Raw genomic sequence first — 23,330 nt, forward strand, 5'->3', positions numbered from 1 at the left:
TGATGGATGTTATCCTCTTAGGACATTTACAATATTGAAAATGTCCGGGAGAGGAGATGAGGCTATTGAGGCCGCTGCTGGAGGCCCCAGGAAGCTTATGAAGGACAGCCCAGGTGTTGTCTTGCTCAGCCGCCACAACAGGCTGGCGCGGCTCATCCTTCAACAGTCCCACGATGAATTGGGGCATGGAGGCCATCGTAAGACGTTGGCGCAAAGCCGCAGGTATGCATGGATCACACATGGCCGCATGGAGGCTATGAAAGTGGTCAAGAGTTGTGCTGCATGTTCCATTGAATATGCCAAGCGTTCGAGTCCCGCAATTGCTAATATTCTGCCAGACCGTGTCGAGCCCTCTGTGCCCTTCAAGGAGGTGCATATGGACCTTGCGGGGCCGATCGAAGTTACGAAGCCTGGCGTTGGTACCAGGAGTTCCAAGACCAAGTACAAAGTTTGGTTGTTGATTGTGGCCTGTAGATTTACACAGGCTGTGTTTGTTGATGTGTTGACTGATTATTCAACTGAAGCCGTGCTGGTCGGCTTGAGAAAACTTCAGGCGTTTTACAATATGCCTAGAAGGGTTACCACAGACAGAGGCACCAATATGGCCGGTGCCAAGCGAATTATGGATGAACTTTTGAAGGATACCCGAATGCATTTTGAATGGCATCTGGTGCCCACCGCAGCACACTCGTTCGTGGGTACTGTGGAGAGGCAGGTTGGGCTGGTCAAGTGTGTGTTGAACAAGAAGTTGGCTGGTGCTACTGTAACCTTCAATGATTTATTGGTGTTGTGTGCTGAGACTGCAAAAGTCTTGAATTCTAAGCCATTGACCTATGCCACCCAAGGAGATGACGTCAATTGCTGGAGAATAATTTCACCTGCTGATCTGTTAGGCGGCAGGACCAACGATGCAATCTGCACCTTTGAGACAGGTTGTAAAGAGCCCATCACCAGGAGGCTGGAGAACTTGGAGGAGTTGACCCGTCAGTTCCATCAGGTGTACAAGGAGCAGCTCATGCCTGAGCTACTCAAGTCCGTCAAGTGGCGCAGCAACAAGGTGCTGCTCGAGCCGGGAGACGTGGTGCTGATTGACGATAGCACAAATTTGATGAAGAAGTTCAGATTGGGGCGTGTGGAAGAAGTGCGCCCAGGTGGGAGGACCGTGGTTTGCAAGTTCAAATTATCAGATGACGCAGCCGCCACGAGTAACGAGACTTCCGCAAGACGTCTGCTCAAGATCAATCTACCCAAAGTTTAGTATAAGTATCGTTCTTGTTTAACTTTGAATTTTATTTTTACGGTAGATTTATCAGATATTTTTTTCGAAAGACAAAAAACGCAAATTTTGACTCAATTTCGTTTAAACTTTCAAATCGACGCAAGATTTTTTCATTTTAAATGCAAACTTAAGTTATTTATACGTTTACGCAAGTTTTTTCAATGATTTAAGTCTTTCCGGGACCAGGGATTTTTTTCGCGGAAATTTTCCTAGGTACCTACGCAAATACGAACATTTTTATCTTTGTTTAATTGAAATTCGATATGATAAAAAGTAACACAATGAGATTTTTTACATCATACAAATAATTCTTTAAGATTTATTATAATCACATAGATAATTTAATATTACATATATATTAAAATTATTTCTATTTACCTTTTAACCGATGTACCTAAAGAAAAATGCAGATTTTTTTTCGTCTTGAATTAAGTAGATTATTTGAGTTCGAAGATTTAAGCTTAATAAGACCGCTCTATAGTGTATCTTAGCTCTGTTACCTCGGCCAGACATACTACAGAACGGCAAAACTAAAGCATAAGATAATTTTATTTTGATTGCTTTGATTGATGATTCTAAAGTTTCTTGAATTATTCATGATTCTTTTAATTTTTGATTTGATTTAAACATCACTAATTATGTTTATTTTCAGTTGATGGAGCCCTGCGCCAGAAATCCTGTCGGAAATTATGCAGTATCAAAAAATTGTGATGGAAAGACATAACGTCCGTCAGGATAGCTGGAACACGGCATTATTAATATTTGAAAGATTGGTTAGTTTGTATCTTGAGGGGTTCATTCTAACTGAGGCCCCAAATTGCCTTAATTTTGACTGTATGAATATGTACAAGTTGCTTTCTTCTTAAAACAGAGAAAAATTGCAAACTCAGCATTTAGAGAAGTTCTTTTCTTATAATTGAGCTTTTGTTTTATTTTGGTAATTTAATTTGCATATTTCAATTGCAATTTTATCTTACGCAATCTTGATTCACGAAGATTTAAAATTATGAAATTTTAATTTTCCGATGTTTGATGATTTTTTACAGTCATATTCTATTTAGATTTAAGTATCTATTTTATTAAACATGTTAGATTTAAGGATTTACCTATCTTATCTAAGAATGTCTAGATGTAAGCCCGAGTATTTTTCCGCTGGAGAAAATGCTTAATTTTGAGAAGTTTTTTATGAAAATTTTACTTTTCTTTTTTAGCAAAAAGATTTAGTAGAAAAAATGTCATTATTTAATCTTTCTTTCTTTTGATTAAAAGTTTGAGTTGATTATTTAATTATTGATGCGATTTTTAATATAAAAAATCATTTGCCTATTATTATGTAGGTACCTAATCAAAGTTTAGGTACTATTGATTATTAATTCATGTATTCGCAATTACATGGTCTGTAATTCTAACTTTAATTGAGATTATGAGGCCATGATTAATGAGATGTGTGAGTGGTAAATGTGCATTTCATGAATGTTGAATGCTTTTCCCATTCCTTATTCCTATCCTTATGTGGTAGTGGAGTCGGTTTGAGTTATTGTGGTGTTCGTAAGTTACCATAATTAATTTTAGGCCTGATGGCCATGCCATTTTAAACTCTTGTAATTTATGCGTTATGAGATTGTGATTTTGTGGACACTGTCTGCACGCATGATGTTAAGATGAGTTATTGTGTTCGATTCCCAGTGACTAGACGGGTGTGTGTTGGAATGATTTTCTTGTATTCCCTGACAAGTTCGAACCCATTAATTCCCTTTTCCTTACACCAGAGAATGAGTGTGTTACGCGGCATTCCTAACTATCTCCGCGCTTCGCTTGTAAACAAACAAAGGCGCGCACATTTTTTCCTTGTTGATTCCCATGTGAAGAGCTACGTGAATAAAAATAATGTATTGGATGGATATACATGCGCTCTAATCCGTGGAAGATCTCAAATAAGCCTTCCTGCTTAGTTTGACATCATAATGTGGTAAGAATTTATCTTAATTCTTAATAATAAGTGTAGTATGGTATATTTTTACGAAGAAATTTAAAACATTAATTTTTCAACAAATAGACCATTTAACTGCTAACTTTTGACATACGAATATTTTCCTTAATTTTAGTGATCATTTGAATCTAAAATTATCAATTTCTGATGCTATTTAATATGTTTCGTGCCAATTTAAAGTTTTTTAGAAATTTTATATTTTTAATTAAATTGAAATCACGCAACCTCGATATACAAAAATAATAAACCATTAATACTATGTAATTAATTTTTATATTTTTGTTTTAGATTCACCGTTTTCATGGTAATAAATACACATTTGTAAACATTCACATGTTGGTCATTCGGAGGGCTTGGAGATTAAGATTTCGTGTACGGCAAGGCATGCGTACCGAAACACAGTCTGTTTAATGTTATTTTGATTAGTTAATGTTTGTAATGATAAAAGTAAAAAAAGCTTGTTTTTAAAAAAGCTCTAGCACACCAACTAATTACCTTTATAGCCTAATTAATTTTTCGGAAATAATAGCTTCTCCCGAATATTTGGAAATTTTATCAAACCATTTACAAGATCTTATAATACATACAGATGGTCAGTCATGTATATATATAAATTCTACTTTATATAATATTCAAAGTGATTAAGGAATAAGATAATGTAAGAAAAATGATTGTACGTACCGATGATGAGAGACACCGCCATCAAACCAAAGCGTACAGCAACAAAGGCGGTAATCTCAACATGAAGTTAAGTATCTTAAACGGCGAAAAAAGGTACCTAACATAAATTCTTGTTTCTTAGCTCACCCAATGACTTAAAGACTTTCAGCAGAGTTATTGATTGTTATAACATGAACTTTATAATAATATGTGTAGTATTCAACTTATTATTATTGTCTGTATGTCAGAATATTAAATAACCACTTCATTCAACTTATTATTATTGTCTGTATGTCAGAATATTAAATAACCAGTGGATTAACGATTAACGATTATCGATTAAAATATTAATACCTATCGAAAGAACTTAATATTCTTGCTTAAGTTAAAGTCTCAGCCACCTCCACATCTCTGTTTTTGTTTTTATTTTTATTTTTGTTGATTTATCATATAAAATATATGGAACTAGAATGAGAATGAGTAAGGGGAACTAAACTAGCTTATAAATGTGTTGCCACCCCCAACACACACATAAACTAAACGCGATCGAAATAAATATAGTAAATATAGTAATTTTTTTCGTTTCAACGATAATATCTTATATATTAACTGTCTTTATTTGTTTATTAATATCTACTGTGTTTCAGATGTCCATACTTGACGTTAAAACGATTCCTCCTGCGGTGCTCCTGGACCAACCCTACCATGACAAACCTCCCTAACGAACAAATTGACCAGGATAACGGTAACTTGAACGATAACGTCGGTCTGAACCTTATGAATCCAATTTACGGTGACTATTTTAACGATTTTGAAAATGAATTCGGAATTAACTGTGTCTTTTCGAACGAACAAGGAGTAGTACAAAAACTGAAAACATTTAACGAAAATCTTCTCAATATTTTTAGTCTAAATTGTCAGTCATTACATTCTAAATATAGCGATATTGTCTCCACTATAGACTTCTTCAGACAACATGATATCCACTTAAATGTATTATGCTTCCAAGAACTATGGCTAAAAAAGGATGTAAATATGGATTGCTATGGGGTTAATAATTATGATTGGCATGTAAAATTGAGAGCAAATAATAGGGGGGGAGGGGTGGGTATCCTAGTAAGCAGATATTATAAAGTAGATAAACTATTTGACAGTTTTTCATTTAAAGAAAATATTTTTGAGTCCATCTGCTTAAAGCTCTCCTATAATGGTATGAAGTTCTGTATATTAAATTGCTATCGCCCACCTAATCAAAGCAATGCTGAAATTGAAGAATTTTTTGAACTATTTCTTGATTTAATTGATAAAATAGCAGCATTAAACATACCATACTTTATTATGGGAGATTTCAATTTTGACCTTTTTAAAATAAACAATATAAATAGCAATTCTATGAGAATTATTGAATCTTTTTCTTTTAACGGTATCATAAATACTGTTACCAGAGCCACTAGAGTTACTAGAACCACAGCAACCCTTCTTGATTTATTAGGGGTGGGGAATTTTATCCAAAACCTGATGTCATCTTTTGTTTTAACTTCAAAAATCTCCGACCACTTGCCGATTATTAATTCATTCCGAATAGACAAAGTAAACAAACCAAAACTTCCAGATTTTTTTGAAAAAAGAGAATTAAATGATGAAAACTTTGATGCTTTAAACTATGCACTCTACCACACTAACTGGAACCATGTCTTAAGTCAAGACAACGTAAACATTGCTTATAACAATTTTATTTCTACCTTTATAAAACTTTATAATGGAAAATGTCCAGTTAGAAAAAAACGGAAAAACAAACGCACCCAGCCCCAGCAACCCTTCATGTCAGATTATTTATTACGTTGTAGACTGCATAGAGACATTCTGTATAGTAACTTTTTAAATAACAAAACCATAGAAAATGAAAGTATTTACAATGTCTATCGGAATAATTATAATAGGCAAGTAAGAAGAGCAAAAGTTGATTATTATAGGAAACAAATTAGGGATGCAAATGGGGATGGGAAAAAACTTTGGAAAACTCTCAAAGAAGTCATCGGTTTTAATAAATCTTCTCCTGAGTGTACGTACCTTCAAGTAGGTCCGAACAAAATTGAAAATGACCAAGAAATAGCCAATGAATTCAATCGTTATTTTAGCCAGATTGGGTCTTCCCTAAGGCCTGAAATTCCTTCCACCCCTAAAAACTTCTTCGAATATTTACCCCCCCCATGCCAAGATTCCCTCTTTTTCGAACCCTTGTACCCCTTTAAGGTTATTAATATTATCCGTAGTATTAAACCTAAGCGTTCCACGGATATCAATGATGTCTCGATGTTTGTCTTGTCTCGCTGTGCTGATACCATTGCCACCCTCTTAACACATATTTATAATTTATCACTTCAAAATGGCATTTTCCCAGAAAAAATGAAAACTTCAAAAATAGTTGTTCTTCATAAATCTGGTTCACTCAGCGAGGCAGATAATCATCGAGGCATTAGTCTCATTAATAACTTTTCTAAACCCATTGAGAAATATGTCTGTGACATGCTGGTTAAGTTTTTAGAAGACAGGTCTTTTTTTAGCAACCGCCAGTTTGGCTTCATGAAAGGAATCTCAACCTTCCATAATGTATTAAATTTAAGCACAATGATTACCCAAGCACTCAGTCGAAGCGCTTCCTGTATGGCCATATTTTTGGACATAAGGAAGTGCTTCGACATGATAAACAGGGATATCCTTTTTAGTAAACTTGAGAACTCAGGGATAAGAGGGGTTGCACTCGAGTGGTTCCGTAGTTATTATGCAAATAGGAAGCAGCGTGTATTTTTTAAGGGTCTCTTCTCCTCTACTGTCGAATTCATTATCATTGGCGTACTCCAGGGGTCAGTCCTGGGACCTATTCTTTTTTTTAATTTTCATAAATGACCTTGTTTCATGCAGCGAAGAGATCTTAATCAATCTCTTTGCTGATGACGCAGTAGGCTTCCTTGAAAAGCAGAATATAATCCAATTAATAAACCTCGCAAAAGAGCTTGTCCCCAGACTGACCCAATGGTACAACTCCAATAAGCTTCTTATACACCCCCGCAAGACCAAATGCATGGTCTTCTCCTCCCCTCGAGAAACACTCACCCCCGTTGAGCTCGCAGCCAAGACCAACTTTGAAGTTTATGTAGATATGAATAATCATAATGAAACTAATGAATCAAAAATTACTAAGCTGGATCTTGTTAGCGGTACCAACGAGGGTAGTATTAAACACCTTGGAATTCAAATCGACGAAAAAATGAAGTTTTCTTATCACCTTGAAAAAGTCTATAGTAAAGTTTCTAAGATAATTTATAGTATGAAAGTAATGCGACACCTATTGGATAAAAAACACATTGGATAAAAAAGGCTACTCTATACTTCTTACATTAAGTCGAATATCGAATATTGTTGTCTCCTGTTCACTGCTTGCCCTATGTATTTGTTAGCACCAATTATTAAACTCCAAAAGCAAGCCATTAGAATAATTGAAAATTTACCAAGCAGAGCTCACACAGCTGAATTTTTTAAATCTAATGGCATACTCCCATTCAATCTGTTAATTGAATTTAATGTCTGTAAGTTCATGCATGCCTATAAATTAGGCATTTTTCCCAAAATCTTCGAAAATACTTGGAATTTTGTTCAAGACAGACATACATACGGCACAAGGAACAGGAATAACTTTGCTTACGAACCGGGCACTAATAGAAATTTCCTCCTGCACGCCCCTCTTAACTCTTTTCCAACTATCTTTAACAGCCTTCCACTTGAAATTAAGTCAATTGATAATAAAAATATTTTTAAGAAAAAATGCTTTACTTATTTCCTAAACAAAATCGAGTTTTAATTAAAATGCAAAGTTTTTTCTTTATTCAAATACTAGTTAATACTAAAGTATATTCAACATTGTTTTCATTTTACACTTAAACCAATCAGGAAAAGTTTTTATTCTTATTTCTTATTTCTATTTTTAGCCCTTGACTTTCTGTAAGCATTAACTTACTAATGATAATATCCTAACAAAACTGTATTCTTCTCTTCTAACCTCAAAATACAATGAATAGGTTCCGTAGGAACCGACACACATACCCAAGTATAGAGTAGCTTGGCCTAGCTTGTTTTTTTTTATCCATTTTTATCCGTTTTTATCCATTTTTAACCATATTTTTAACCATATTGTATTTCTTTTTATCTTTTAATTTTATCCAGCAGCTAACGAATCACGCAACCTCTATCTAACAAATAAAACAACAAATTTAATTAAATTTTTAGCCAAAAATTTATTATTTATTCAAATTTTGATATCGAAAATTTATTTAAAAATGACTTTTATCGCAGACTGGTTCTAAGCTCTTGTACATAAGGACATAGCTTCTGCGCATTTATTCGTCATACTCCTCGCTGGAGTCGCCGTAGGCGCCATAGACGGGCTCTTGGTTAAGCAGTTCCTCCAGGATGTCCTGCTGGGCTGTGACCAGGCGGTCCATTGTGGCGATGGCGTCCATGTTGGCGTGGAAGGACCGGGCGTATGTGGGCAATGCTTGAATTAACCTCACAACCAACCCGTAGTTTCCGTACATACATTGGAGGATCTCTTCGTCGATGACGCCGTAGCGGGACCTCCTCCAGAGTAACTGGTCTCCCTCGTACACGATGCCCATTAACCTGCGCTTCACCGTGAACCAAAGATCGAAGCAGCGCCGATCTACCCCCGGAAATGGGAGTAGATCAGGCGCTGCCGCGAGGTTCAACAGCTGCTGGACATCAGGTACAGGATCATCTGCTTCTTCGCTGGTATCTAGCATAGCAACAAGCTCCTGTACCTGAGCCTGGAGGGGTGCATCTTCCTCGCCTCCAGCTCCTGCCGGAATTTCCGGCGCTTGTCCTGGTATAGCTCCCTGGCCTTGTCCTCCTTCTTCTTCTTGATTTGACATCTTGAAAACAATTAAATCTTGACCCAATTTCCCCCTTATTTATACCCCCTTTGTGTTTTAATACCATATATTGTGTAATCTTTAATTAATTTTAATAATAATAAGCAATCACTTTCCCCACTTCCGTTTCCCGCTTATTTTCCCCTATGCTTGACAAACAATTGTCTCCCTCCCGCCCTTTTACCAAGCCATACTAGGAAACCACCTTTACCCCCTCTCTCCCCCCCCCCCCCTCTACCTATACCAAGCATAATGCGCCGCGCAGTCGGACAAGTAGCCACGGTCGTGAATAAACCACTTACCCCGTCCCCTTTTCTTCTCGTTATTCCCCCCCCCTCCCCTCTTACCTTTTCAATCCTTTAACTGTTTCCCCCTAATTTAACAATGTCTCTACTTCACCCACTTATTTTTATATCTGTATTTTTGTTTTGTCATTTTCTCCCCATATATTCATTTCCTATTTTTCGACGCCAATATCATATAGATAAATTTGACCCATAGCAACATATTAACAGACATCCAACTACTTTACACATTTTCTCTATAATAAACATTAATTAAAGTTTATAGCAGGATGTCTAAGATTTATTCATAGAGTAAAAGATGGATGAGTTTATAATTTTAAATTAGTACATTGAATTATTAATATTGATATTCCTTACAAAATTGTTCACTTTAAGCCATAGTTGACTCAAAATTAGCAGAGTCATTTTTTATAATGAAGTCCTTAATATTTCATTCTCTCACTTATGCATTTTGTGGATATCTTGTATATGAAGTCATAGAGAACTTGACCAGTATGGGTCCTTGGATCAGTACTGGCCACTTTCTGGAGCTAAAGCTGGAGGCATGCTCCTTCCTGAGCAGTAATCTGCTGAGCAATTGCGCCCAATTTATTTTCATGATACTCCATGTTTTTGTTTGGATTATACAGAGTAAGTACCAACTCGGTCTCGAGGTAGCCCTGCTGGTAGAGTAGCCGGGCTACCTCTCGACGTACTTCCTCACTGACATTATCACCATTGACTATATTGAGAAGTTGTTGATGCGTCACTGTTAAGCGATCACGTAGCTGCTGCCACATTTGTTGGTATTCCTCCTCTCTGAACATTTTTTTTCCTCTTGCCTAAACAACAGTAAGATTAAAACTTCACTAAAAGCAAAGCTACAACCAAAAAACTAAGCGCGCGCCAACGCGCCACAGTTTTATTCTTCAAATTCTACCTAAATTTTTACCCTGGCCTACTTTTACTTTTACTTTCACCCTTTTCTTTTTATACAAAAAGAGAGATTAATATAACGTTTTTAGGGCACTAACTCCCTCCCCCCCACCTTCCCACCCCCTCCATCCCCCCCTCCTAATGTCTGTACTCCCTTCACAGCTATGCTGTGACCAGTTCTCAAAACACAAAAATCAGATTCCGGAGGAATCGAACTCTACATACTTAGGGACACACTCCCTATATCTCAAAATACCAAAATCAGATTCCGTAGGAATCGCATATGACCTATATTTTTATTCTATCTTGTACACAAGAGGATTTTGTATCCCTTCCCAAGAAACAAAACTCAGATTCCGTAGGAATCGAAACCATTACTTTACTCCTTGTTCACCTAGGTACGTTACATAGGTACGTTTTATCTAGAGACGTTTTATCTAGGTATATCTTTTTTTTCATTTTCACCGTTATGATTTTATGGATTATGAGTTTGGACCTGCGTTGTCGAGATATTTATCGTTACCCTGTAATTACTAGTGTGGAAATGTCCTTAGACACGGACATAATTCCACTCTATAATGAAAACAATTTGTTACAAAGGAACCAGTCAGGACAGGGTTGCCAAAGGATCACAACGGGAATAGCGACTTCTCACGAAGGTTTTGGTTCCTTAATTGTTCCGAATTTATGCTTGGAGGAGTTGCAACTGATAGTAGGAGGATGTCTGAAATACACAGCAAGATACTGTATTTATCATTATTATTATTGTTAAGATTTTTATTTGCACATATAACATTGTATCGGCTTGGCAAGCGTCAAAGTACACCAGTGGCTCCACAACCCTTAAAGGGTTATGCCAACTATCTGGTACAATGTTGCATGGAATTTTTCTTGTAAAATAATAATTCCTATCCTATATGAATTTGGCTTGGCAACTAGGTGGAGACGAAGTTCGGCCAATTCCATGCTAGGTACCTAATAATAGTTATTATGTAAATTGTTCTATTTTCAAATTTGTACCAAACTTAACAAACCAGAAGAAACAAACCAATCAAAGCATAGTAACTTTAATAAATGCCATATATCTAATAAAATCATGTTGTACCTTTGAGGAAAATAAATCTTATCTTATCTTATCTTATCTTATCTTATCTTATCTTATGATGATAAAAAAAAGTTCCCCTTCTGTAGATAAGAATTATGGGTTCAAAAGTTTAGATACAACTAGTTTAAAACTAAACAATCAAAATTAAATGGAAGAATCCAATGTTTTTTTTTATAGGAAAAAATAAGATTATGTGGTTATAAACTTTGGGTACCAGTGAAATTCTTGGCAAAAAGGCCTCTCCCTATCTGATATTTTAATGTATTTATATACAAATTTTCTTACTCTTTGTAAAAATAAAATATTTTTGTGTGGACATTTATTTTTCATCTGTTATATTTGTTGAGTTGGGGTATAAATAGTTTGACATTCGTTTTCATTGATGTCATTCAGTGAAGTGAACTACTATCAGGTACATAGGTAGATACATTTATAGATAGATAGTAAGATAGATATATAGATAGATAGTAAGATATTTAGATATATAGATAGATAATAAGATAAATATATAGATAGTTATAGTAACTTAGATATATAGATAGGTAGTAACATAGATATTTAGATAGATAGTAACATAGATATTTAGATAGATAGTAACATAGATATATAGATAGATAGTAAAATGGATATATAAATAGATAATATCATAATAGATACATCCAAACATAGCGTTTTAGATAAATATCTAGAAACATATAAACAAGATAAATCATAGATAAATATTATATATGATACAAATTCTAGATACATAGTTTACTTAGTTAGAAATTTAAACATATACAGATATATGAACATAAATATAGACAGACAGATAAAGGTAGCTGCATATTTAGTAAGACGCATACCTATACAGATAGATTGATGAAAAGCTGCATATATAGTAACATAGATAGATTGATAGATACCTGCATATATATACTTACATAGATATACCTAGATTGAAGGATATAAATAGTTACATATATATACCTAGACAGTAAGTTTGATTGGTGGATGGCTGCATAGAAAATTGCATAGATATACTAAGACAGATAAAAGAAGAAATTAGTGGATAGCTGCAGAGAATGTTACATAGATATATACTAGAAAAGAAATAGATTGATTGATAGCTGCATAAAAAGTACATAGATGTACCTAGACAGATAAAATAATAGATTAATGATATCTTATAAAAATTTATCAAACTTGTTGATTTTTGAACATGGCAATAACTTTCAGGATGAAGGTTGTGATCTTTGCTTCAATCGTCTCAGTTGCCCTTGGCTTTGGAGTAAGTTTTTTAGATCTTTTATACTCTCTGTAATCATTTAGATAAGATTGCCATAAAACTGCCATGATTTAAGGAGCTGCTAAAAATGTTTTATTTAGATCTTATCTATTAACTTAAATATACTTAAACTTTCATGGCTCTATTTACGATGACAAGTTTTCTATTAGATTTTTATTTGCCAAGTTGAAATTCCATCATAAAACATAGGTGCTACATAGTAATTATCTTTTCTCATATTCATTCAAATCCGGTGGATAGGAACCGGTTCTCATCCATACGAAAAAACTATGTCTAGCATCGTGTTATATCCAGCTTTCTACGAATATAAAAATGTACAATCATAAGATTAAAACCAGTTTTTTTGGCGAAATAGTTATTTCTCGCATCGTATTATAAACGGCTTTCTGCGGATATAGAATGTACAATCATAAGATTAAAACCAGTTTTTTTGGCCGGTGCCTTTGGCACCTCGGGGCTAAAAAAAACTAGTTTTAATCTCATAATTGTACATTCTATATCCGCAGAAAGCCGTTTATAATACGATGCGAGAAATAACTATTTTCGTTTAAGATGGGAGAGGGAGAGGAGAAGGGCCTGTGTATGGATCCCAAGATGATGGCTGCCATGTGCACCTACAATACAGGTATAAAATATACATTGTTAGAATAAGTGATATTCAATTTGGGATTAAGCTAAAGTCTTCATATAGGCTAACACATAGACCAATATATTAAACGTAATTCATGCTGTATTCATGAAATAATCATGAATTTATTAATTTAGCTATTGGAGATAAGATGATGAATGCCCATGATGCCTGTGCAGTTGAAAGTAGAAGGAGGTACTAATTAAATTGAGATAATATATGACAAAGATAAAATAAAGAAACTAGTCAGCATATCATTTTATTTTTTTTCAAAATAGAAACCTAAATGGTATTAAGATCATGGAAAAATTTTGTCTTGTTTCAGACAAAACGGAAAGAGCAAGGGCAAGGGACCTAGAGATGACGGTAAGTTATCATTAACAGATATGTGAATTATATCAATAAATGTCAATATTTTTAAAACTTTTAAAATCAAAGTAAAAACATCGATAGATTTTTTTTCATTATGTACACAATTTTAGCTTTTCATGATTTAACTCTTAAAAACTATAAAACCTAAAAACTTAAAAACTTAACTTAAGTGTACATAGTAGCATTACAATACATGCAATTTACTACCTGTATGATGTGATTAACATTACTGATATTCTACAAAATGATGATAATTTTATTTTAGACGATGAGGAGACTTGTGGTGTTGACTTTAACAAGATCAAGGGATTCTTCAAGGATGTCTGGGAGAGCAAGGCTTGTGTCCTCAGACAGGTGACTAATAATTGTTTTACAATTAGAAATAAACTATTTATTAAAATGTTCCACTTAGTATTTAGTTTATTTTTTCTTTATGAATTAACTATTCTATATTATAATCCTACTAATTATCTTGTAAGGTTGGCTGGCTGGATGCTGATGACAACCTTGACCTGGAACAATTGGAAGAGGATCTGTCCAGTCTGCCAGCTACCTTGGCCTCTGGTCTTACTGATACTCAAGAGCTCTGCATGAACAGGTATAGATTATTGCCAAATGGTTTCACAGTTCAGAACAACAAAATAATTGTATAATAATACTTTGTAAAAGCTTTATCTTAACTTAATGAGTTAAAGCTCAATAATCTGGATCTATTCTTTTTCAGAACATCTCAAGTTACTCTTGAGGGAATGTTCTCTTCTGAGGAATTTGGAGCCGACTCTGAGATGGACAGAGCTGATAATGCTTGCCAGCCCAAGATCAACCCTGAGAAGGTAATAACTCTATCTATAGTAGCTATAGAAGGAATGATAGAGGAACATGATAATCCATTAATGGTAGTTGCTAATACAATTTTTAAAAAGTTTCCACAGCTTTAGTGATATTTATTATTGATTTAGATTTTTAACATAATTACCTTTTCTACACTTTAAATTATTTAGCTGTTGGCCATTGAGATGAACTTGCAAAAGTTGGCTTTCTTCCGTTGCGTCCATGAGAACTTTATGGATGGATGTGGAAACTATATCCTCGAAGTTGTAAGTATAGTTTATGTTTAAAAGGATTATATTTTTAGGTAGTTCATTTAAAAGATTTATTTATAATTCAGTCTTGTTTGTAACTAATATTTTTTTAATAACTTTACCAACATTTCTAAAGGGTGAGCAAAAAAAAATGCGTAGATTTTTAAAATTCAAATTGCGCGGCTTGTGTTAATAGTAGAACAATGTTAGGCATACCATTAGAACCGCTATGAACTGTATTTTTTGGAAATATAAGAACGGTTTCTCTGCTACGTATAGTTAGGGAGCTACATGTTAAAATGTCCCAACTGACTTAAAACTTGACTTGCGAGTATATAAGTAAAAATTAGACAATAATTCTTGCTAAAAGACGTGCGTACATTTTTTAAATTCAAATTGCGCGGCTTGTGTTAATGGTAGAAAAATGTTACGCATACCGTTAGAACCGCTATGAACTGTATTTTTTGGAAATATAAGAACGGTTCCTGTGCTACAAATAATCTAGGAGCTAGGTGGTAAAATGTCCAAACATTTACTCGCAAGTCAAGTTTTAACTCAGTTGGGACGTTTTAACATGTAGCTCCCTAACTATACGTAGCAGAGGAATCGTTCTTATATTTCCAAAAAATAGACTTCTTATCGGTTCTAATGGTATGCGTAACATTTTTCTACTATTAACACAAGCCGCGCGATTTGAATTTTAAAAATCTACGCATTTTTTTTTGCTCACCCTTTATGTGTATGTTAAACTTTTTTCTAATAACGGTTTTGCAATGTCCTAACAGGCATATATATCATTGTCTAATTGTAAATTACTCCTGGTCCTACCAACACTCTACATTTGAAATATTATAGGCAAGCCAAATGATGATGGAGCAAGGAGTTGAAGCCACTAAGTAAATGGTAAAATCTTATTTTAAGATAAATTTTTATTCTTTTTGCAAGGATACATCTTTAGAAATGCACTTTAAACATAATTTATATAAGTTTAAAAACCTGTTTTATTTTATAAAAATGTTTTAGGTTACTGGTTGATAAATTGAACACTGGTTGCTGATCCCTTCACCATATTATAATACATTTAGAGTTATGAGTTATGTAATTATGTTTATTTTATATATGTACTTGTTTAAATAAATATTTTGGTGTAACATTCTGGTTTCTTTTTATCTCATAAAATTAGATATTAATTATATAATCAAATACCTGAGGGTTTTTCTTATTTTGATGCGCTTCAACAATTCTAATCATCTTCTTATCTAAGTCCAGATAACGTCAAGATTTCAAAATATATTTTCTGAAAGTTAATATAAATAGCTTAAAACCACCCCAAGACATTTATAAAGCTTTACTGAAATGTACAACTCATTAGGACTATTAATTCTCAATCTTTTGCTTCAGACAAAAAAAATATTACTACGTTATATTGTAGAATATCAAACTGCCAAATAACTAAATTAATTTCAATACATCAACATCTAAACCTTTAAATTTTTCTTTTTACGAGTTCCTAAAAATAAAATCATATGAGGATGTAAAAAAATGGTCAACTTTGCAAATCAGTAGATGCACCCTTTTTCTTATTACATTCCAAAAGAAAACGACATTTTCAAGAATCTTTTTTTTTATAATAGATACTACTTATCTCAGATATTGTTTGTCTGAAGTAAAATATTTTTTTTTTAAGAAAGCTTCCTATGAATTAAAGCCTGTTACTGTCATACAGGAGATAAAGATAATTAACTTGTAATTAATTCTATACCAAATAAAATTCTTGTGTTAAAATTGGTGTAACAAGAATAAAAAATAAATTAATCTTAATTGAAAAATGTTTTAACACGAGGTCTGTGGGACAGTTATTTAAAAAAATATTATTACTGCGCTATTTACAAACAACACAGTACTCGTACCAATGTTGAACAAAAGAAGATGATAAAATGATTCAGAATATTTATTAAGAAATACAACAAATTTCATTTTCTCCTTTTGCAATTAGCTTCGCCTTCCTTTCCTCTCTCCTACAAATTATAGATGTCAAATCAATCATATAGCAACCCCCTTCCCCTCCTCCCTTAATTTAAATAATTTCAAAAAGTTGCTGGGGGGGGGGGGGGGCTATTCTCAGCTAGGCACTCTTAGAAAACTGCATGTTACCCTTACCTTCTAAGAACCCTCATAACACGAGCAGCTGCTCTAAATTTCTTCAGAGGATCTTTCTTACCATCAACCTAGAAACAGTATTTGAAGAGTAAGAAGGTAATGGGTTCGAATCCTCTGTCATAGAATAAGATAATAAAATAAACATAAATAGTGATTTGTTAGGGGAATAAATGTCTATTATAATCATTGGTTTAGTTAAAAAAAAAATTTAAATGGTTTTAAAAAGCTCTTTATATTCCTATAAAAAATGACGTCATACAATACAATTGACCAACTATAGGCCAATACACAGACTACATTACCAATGGCAGGCCAGTAAACATTTTATTTGACCACTGGTTCTCTAGTATGACGTCATTTTTTATACGCACCATAAAAATCTTCCGCCTTTGTATACTGTGAAATATATATATGCTATTGGCGCAGCTGCTTGCATAGTTATTAGTCAGGGAGTAAGGGAGGGGACAATGGGCAATTAATTCAATATAAGAGTTATCAATTAAAGAAAGGGCATGAAATCCAGTTTAATCCAATAAATTTGTAGGAAATTATAAAGGGATTGTTAATTGAATAATAGATTTCCATAGCGTCATGTAAAGTGAAATCACAACTTGTTTCTGATGAAATATATTGAGGTTTTTTGGTGTGATTTTTATATTAAAAGATTATTGGACCCGGCCAGCTGCTAGCAAGAATATGACTGCCCCTTTTTATTCTGTTTATTTCCCTTGCCCCCACCTCCCTTCTCCTTTCTCCCCGTCTGCTACATTCCAAACTAACACAACGAGTGTTTATTTCCCTTCCCCCCACTTCCCTTATCCCTTCTCCCCGTCTGTAATATTCAAAACATACATAACGAGTAGCGGCATTCTATGCGCAAGTCCCCAAACTCAGTCAGAAACTGCTAAATTCTTGCACATTCCCTTTAAGCCAGTCCCCATAGTCTGAGACTCCTAAAAATTGAATATTCGATCCATTGTCCCCTTCCTTACTCCCTGGTTATTAGTAGACTCGCCATACCTGGAGATTGTCAACATTCTGTCCTGTTCTGGAAGGTAGTTTAGCCACTGCGCCCAATGATCCAGGATTCTTAGGATCTGCTATGGCAAACATTCCCAGAGAACCATCAGATCCACCTAGTGGTAGAATTTTTAACTATATTGTTAGATGAAAACTGTTATATTCTTTTGATTTGATAGTTTATTTCAAACACAGGGGTTCAAATTATTCAATGAAAAACAAAAGTGTCAGCCAAGCATGAGCATCAAATTTAAGCTAATTTGTATTTAATAGACGTATTTTCTACTTTCTACTTTGATTTTAAAGTAATAAAACTAATTTTCTTGAGGCTTACATGAGCTGATGCTGTCTAGCCCACCTGTTACCTGCTAGAACCGACCAGGAAGTAGAATTTAATGCTGTGATGTTTCCAGATATACACAGATTTCCTTTTTCATACAAAAAATATTATTATAAGTTTTAGATGGAAATAAAATCTTCACTGTATGTAGATATTTAGTATTTTTCTAATATTAGAAAAAAAAGACAGACATCCTGTTACGTTGAAAGAGCAATATTTACCTATCATTGTGGCATCGCTAACACGGAATAGTCTAATCGTTTTTCTAGAAAAAATATCTCTTTATCAGCTATAAAAAAAATAGGGCTAAGCAATTTATTTTACATGAATTTTAGAAGTTTAAAACAGGGTTCGGCATTCCTGCTTTGGATTGTCTGTTACAAATAAATTAAGACATCCATCTGAATTTACAGTTGTAATATGACGATTTTACTGAGGCTTACACGCGGTTGACGCTCGGCTGCCAAGCAAAATATGATTTGAAAATCAGAATGCTTATAAATACCTTCCACTATGGTAAAACCAAACATAATCTTCATTAGTACTGAAACCTAAATTATATTGAATAAAATCATTTAGTATAAAAAGTGTCAATATCTCATCGATTAAAAAAAAAAAAACGTTCGGGTATAGTCCCTTTCATAACATCGCACCTTATGTGGCGATTCTTCGTATTTTTCACAGTAGCTTTTCTCCTATTTCTAGCCTCTGCGGGGGGCTCTAACCCTGCGGGGCCAATTACTTAACCCTGTGGGGCAATCACCTAACCCATTATAACCTAACCTTACCTAAAATAACATATAAAAAGCCATTTTAAAAATACGACGAATCGCACCTTATGGTGCGATGTTACGAAAGGGACTATTCCTAAACGTTCTCTTATTTGCTGCCTTAAAAACTCTTGGGCAATTTTATTCAAAATAAATAAAAGTGTACACTATTTTGTTGTCATTTGTTTAAGATTCCTAGGTTCTATTAAAGACAAATGTGCTTGGCTGTATGTAATGAAAGACTTTTTTAATAATATCTATAATACAAAGTAGAACGATGTCTGTCTGTCTGTCTGTCTGTCTGTCTGTCTGTTTGTCTGTCTGTCTGTCTGTTTGTTTGTCTGTCTGTTTGTAACGAAGGATCTCGCTAACCGCAGAACCGATCGGGTTCTCCTTTACAGGGTAGCTTTTTATAGGTCCCGGGAAGGTTTATAACTATTTTCTTGGGGGGTGGGACACCCTCAACCTCCTTAAAAAATTAAAAATACCCCCCCCCCCCCCAAAAAAAAAATTAAATTTTTTTATTGTTCTCGTAGAATAAAAGTTTTGTACACCTGTTTCCATTCTAAAGACTCCCTCATTCGAAGGATCAATAAAGGTTGCAATCAAATTTCCAGATCTGAGGTCTATGAATATAACAGAGAATATTGATAAGAGGATAAATGGTTAGAAAAAACAAGATAGAAAATACAGGATAGATGGGTGGTTAGATAAATGAATAAATTAGATAAATAGAAAGATAGATACATAGTCATTTGATAATTACAAGATAGAAGGTTTAGAGAAAGAAAAAAAGATAGATTAACAGCAAGACACATAAATAGATAGATACTTGCCAACAAGATAAAGTCCACCCCTGCTAGGGGCCCCAAGACCTAGTCTTTCATCACGGGTCATTGGTCCAGTCCATTTGTCAATGGATCTACAAATTATTATTTAGGTAATTCATGGTTTGTGTGTGTGTTTTAAATCTTTTTTCTCATTTGTTGGCTCAGTAACTTTTAGTGCTTTCCTTAAATCTTTATTGGTTGCCTTAACCAAGCACTGTTCAAACTTTTCAACCAATGCTTTCGATTTATAGAAGAGGTAACTATGTCATCAATTTATATAGTCATTGTCTTATTTCTTAAGATCCTTGCGCTGGCTATCCAAAAACCTAATTAACCCAATTTAACCTAACCTAATGGATATGTTTCTAAATGTCTGCAACACCGTGTGGGTACAATTCAATGTTCCCTGAAAAATAATCTTACCTGATGAACTTTTTCTCTTTTGCATGGAAAATATTTGCCTTCTCATTGTCCATGACAGCAATATAGTGACCATTAAACCCTATCAGCCCAAGAATCTCTCTCATATTAGGATATTTCAGTGCTATCCTGTAGTATTAACAATGATGTAAAACTATACTAAATAGAAATATTGAACAATATTAATGATGTAAAAATATGTAGATTAACGGACAAAGTAAGAATCAAGTAATGGGTAGATCAAGCATGTGTCCATTACGATCTCGTAAATAAGTGATTATAAATATCTACAATTCTTAAGGAAGCTTAGTAATAGTCTATATTAAATAGGCAATTAGATTTTGGTTTGAAGAAGTGGCGTGCACACGGTTTTGTCAGGGTGGGTGCATTTTTTTTACCCCCTTGACGGTGGTCTACTTAAACCCCACTAATGAGGGGGGAGGAAGTATCGAATCTTCCCTTTTTAAACTTTAGATTTAAATAGAAAAAATAAAATTAAAAAACCGGGGGGGGGGGGCATGGGTGATTTGTCTTAGAAGTGTGGAGGTAGATAGTTTTAAAAAAAGAAGCTTCACTGTAAAGGAGAACCGTATCAGTCCAGCGCTTAGAGAGATCCTACAGTACAGACAGACACACACACACAAAAATATCTTGTTACTTTTATTTAAGTATAAACTAGATTAGTACCTGAATAGAAAAATTCCTTTCTTTAGATGATAGATGGCCAAATATTCCTTTCTATTTGTATCATTATATTCAACAAATGTTACAAAATGTTGATCAGGTGTAATAGTAATCTAGATAAAAATTTGATTGTCCTTCCTGAAATTTAATGGTTGTTCTGATATTTTAAAAGATATTTAATTCTGAAAGAATCTAAAACTATTTATTAATAAGCTAATCCATATTTTAAGTCACTTTGAAGGCATGATAAACTTCTTTAAATACTTATACACCTTTTTTGTTAGTAGATAAAATGTTCTTTTTTATGTGGAACCTCGAAAGAGGGACCTCTATAGACTAAATAACTATTGAAATAATTTTATTTTCAACCCAAATTCTTTGAACCTTGATGTTATAGGTTCACAGCCCTGGGGGGCACTTTTAACCCCCACTTGCATTAATATATTTGTTTTCAAAGAATTTTTTGTAGACCATATTTCGTTGGTGGGAATTTGCCATATTTTTAAAATTTAGTACTGTTTTAAAAATTTAAATACCAAATTAAAAAAAACTTTCAATTACATATAAGCTAAGATTGATAAAACTTCCTTTACAAGATAAAAGAAAACAATTACCTTTCTAAATTTCTTGATATAAGCTTGGATGGTGTATACAAATTTCAATGTTGGTACTTCATAACAGTTTATTAATACTTGGTTTTCTGTATGACTGGTAAATATCAACAATAAGACAAAAATTAAGTAAGGAATCTAATAGGATAAGATAGTGACCGATAAATTGATGTACATCCCCAATTATGATAAACAAAATTACCCCTTCTTTAGATAACAATTAGTAGTTGAAACAAAAATGTTAAGCCAATGAATAAAAAAACATTATTATAAAACTTTGGCGACTAGTGCAATTAACTGCCCACTGTCCCCTCTTTCCCTGAATTTTAGTAGTGTTGCCTCAACGCTTTTCATATTTTTAAAGGGTAGTAATTTAGCTTTGGCGGTTGGAGAGGTTAAAATTTACTTTGAGGAGGGGTAGGTAAATACCCCAATACAAATTTTGTAATCCCACATTTATGTGTACACCGGTGTCCTGGATAGAAAACAGGTTTTTTTTGACATACGTCTCACAAGACCTATGTAGCCATGACCGGGAGATGATGACGGTTCAGTGCATGACTTTCGTTAAATCACAGCTGATCATTTTTGTGGATTTTTTTGAAAATTACTTTTTTACCCAAAATTTTATATTTTTTCCTAAAAAAAATCTCAATTTTCTCACATTTGCTGCTTAGTTAGCCTAAATGTATGCAAGAAAAGTATAATAAGTAACAGCTGTACTGAAGATTGTGCTATCACATATAACATCATCTTTCAGAATCAATGGAATAAAATTTGTAGTCAGAAATTGAGTAAGAGTTAATTATTTTGAATTAATGTTAAAAAATTTGCGCGTCAGAACTGCTTCTGGCCTCCATAGGCTTTCACCTGGCTTCAACATAATTAAATCTATCTGACTTAGCCTTAGACTAAGCAACATAATGTTTTTGCCCTCAAATTTCTTTAACAAAAACTTTCTCTCCAATTAACCCACTTAAACTTCTTAATCCATGTTTCAAGACATTGAAGTTACCATCCCTGTCCTTCAACTTTAACAAGTATGCCTCATAATACTGTCCTTCCACCACTAAACAGGATACCTCTCTCCACCCTGGTATAGCTAGACCTCTATTCTAGCTTGCTGACATGGTTCACCCAGCCTATAAATCTTGATGGAAGTTAGTTTAGAATTCAGACCTTATTTGTTAATCATCAATTTCACACACTTTTGACTCTTTCTTCAAAGTTCTTTTCAACTTTCCATTCTGGTACTTGTTTGCTATTGAACTTGTGGCTTGACTTTTGCCATGTGAAGGGATTACCTCAAGTTTCAGAACAATATTTTAAGTATTCTTACTTTTCACTTCCTTTGGTTTCCTATGAACCAGTTACTGTCATGAGATATCTTACCATGGGTGAAAGCCTAGACTGCCAAGCATCTAGCTACATGGTCTTTAAGACTCCCTTGCCTTAGTTACTTTATCTAAGAGCTCCTGTCCTCTCATTCTCTCTACTCAGAAATTCAACATGGTTCCCGCCTACTCTGCTGATTAATATGCTTAAGTCAGGTGGGTCTATGATTCCAAATCTAACACCTTTTGATAGACAAACTGCCTTTTATTCTTGCTTTGCTAATTCTATATTGTGGTCTTCCTGTTTACCACCTTCCTAGGTTCCTTTACTACTGGCAGCTTTTAGGAAGGGTAGTATTGATCTGCTTAGAACAGAAAACTTGCCTGTGTTTAATTTTCAAATTGGGTCCTTAAGTCACCATTGAAACCCACACTTCAATAAAAACCAGTTATGATCATGTAACCAGTATACACATTCACTATTGTCATAAGCTACTATTATTTTCTTCCAGCTACAAGCTAAGTGCTTTTCTGTCATTTAGCTGCTCTTACATTCATGAGTCATATCAACACAATGTTTGAATACACTAA

General features: G+C 34.0%; 4 protein-coding genes across 18 annotated transcripts in view; 2 read left to right on the forward strand and 2 right to left on the reverse strand.

Annotated features, from left to right (window-relative positions):
* Positions 1 to 23,330, forward strand: part of LOC145329995 (uncharacterized) — a 334,647-nt gene that overhangs the window by 136,327 nt on the left and 174,990 nt on the right. The window lies entirely within an intron of this gene.
* LOC145329999 (uncharacterized) lies at positions 11,504 to 15,723 on the forward strand. 2 transcript variants are annotated; one of them, XM_080174524.1, is made up of 11 exons: positions 11,504 to 11,612; positions 12,419 to 12,470; positions 13,041 to 13,113; positions 13,254 to 13,311; positions 13,442 to 13,482; positions 13,754 to 13,842; positions 13,968 to 14,086; positions 14,213 to 14,321; positions 14,490 to 14,585; positions 15,426 to 15,473; positions 15,594 to 15,723. In XM_080174524.1, the coding sequence occupies exons 2-10, from the start codon at positions 12,420 to 12,422 to the stop codon at positions 15,468 to 15,470; spliced, it is 681 nt and encodes a 226-aa protein (XP_080030650.1). In that variant the 5' UTR covers positions 11,504 to 11,612; position 12,419; the 3' UTR covers positions 15,471 to 15,473; positions 15,594 to 15,723. The 2 variants fall into 2 exon arrangements, with proteins under 2 accessions (XP_080030650.1, XP_080030649.1); XM_080174523.1 differs by having other exon boundaries at positions 11,568 to 11,620.
* On the reverse strand, positions 16,510 to 19,543 carry LOC145330002 (uncharacterized). Its single transcript, XM_080174528.1, has 7 exons — positions 19,415 to 19,543; positions 18,596 to 18,641; positions 18,312 to 18,355; positions 18,116 to 18,178; positions 17,751 to 17,866; positions 16,731 to 16,798; positions 16,510 to 16,588 (listed from the first exon to the last, which is right to left on the reverse strand). The coding sequence occupies exons 1-7, from the start codon at positions 19,422 to 19,424 to the stop codon at positions 16,525 to 16,527; spliced, it is 411 nt and encodes a 136-aa protein (XP_080030654.1). The 5' UTR covers positions 19,425 to 19,543; the 3' UTR covers positions 16,510 to 16,524.
* On the reverse strand, positions 19,662 to 22,826 carry LOC145330786 (uncharacterized). Its single transcript, XM_080175452.1, has 5 exons — positions 22,798 to 22,826; positions 21,409 to 21,502; positions 20,798 to 20,907; positions 20,114 to 20,239; positions 19,662 to 19,782 (listed from the first exon to the last, which is right to left on the reverse strand). Exons 1-5 carry the CDS (start codon positions 22,824 to 22,826, stop codon positions 19,662 to 19,664), a joined length of 480 nt encoding a protein of 159 aa, XP_080031578.1.

Source organism: Acartia tonsa, chromosome 10 (assembly GCF_053477335.1).
Source record: "Acartia tonsa isolate MP-2025a chromosome 10, ASM5347733v1, whole genome shotgun sequence".
NCBI lineage: Eukaryota > Metazoa > Arthropoda > Copepoda > Calanoida > Acartiidae > Acartia > Acartia tonsa.

Bases quoted from the DNA above. Each gene is read 5' to 3' on its own strand.
- LOC145329999 (XM_080174523.1), top strand. From the start codon at position 11,583: ATGTCATTCAGTGAAGTGAACTACTATCAGGTACATAG. The intron at 11,621-12,418 runs GTAGATACATTT...AATAACTTTCAG, and splicing joins AACTACTATCAGGTACATAG to GATGAAGGTTGTGATCTTTG. The intron at 13,312-13,441 runs GTACTAATTAAA...GTCTTGTTTCAG, and splicing joins GCAGTTGAAAGTAGAAGGAG to ACAAAACGGAAAGAGCAAGG.
- LOC145330002 (XM_080174528.1), bottom strand. The intron at 16,799-17,750 runs GTATGGCGAGTC...TACTGTTTCTAG, and splicing joins AGAATGTTGACAATCTCCAG to GTTGATGGTAAGAAAGATCC. The intron at 16,589-16,730 runs GTAAGGGTAACA...TATAATTTGTAG, and splicing joins GTTATGAGGGTTCTTAGAAG to GAGAGAGGAAAGGAAGGCGA.
- LOC145330786 (XM_080175452.1), bottom strand. From the start codon at position 22,826: ATGCTTGGCAGTCTAGGCTTTCACCCATG. The intron at 20,908-21,408 runs GTAATTGTTTTC...ATTTTTATCTAG, and splicing joins ATATCAAGAAATTTAGAAAG to ATTACTATTACACCTGATCA. The intron at 19,783-20,113 runs GTAAGATTATTT...AATAATTTGTAG, and splicing joins AAAGAGAAAAAGTTCATCAG to ATCCATTGACAAATGGACTG.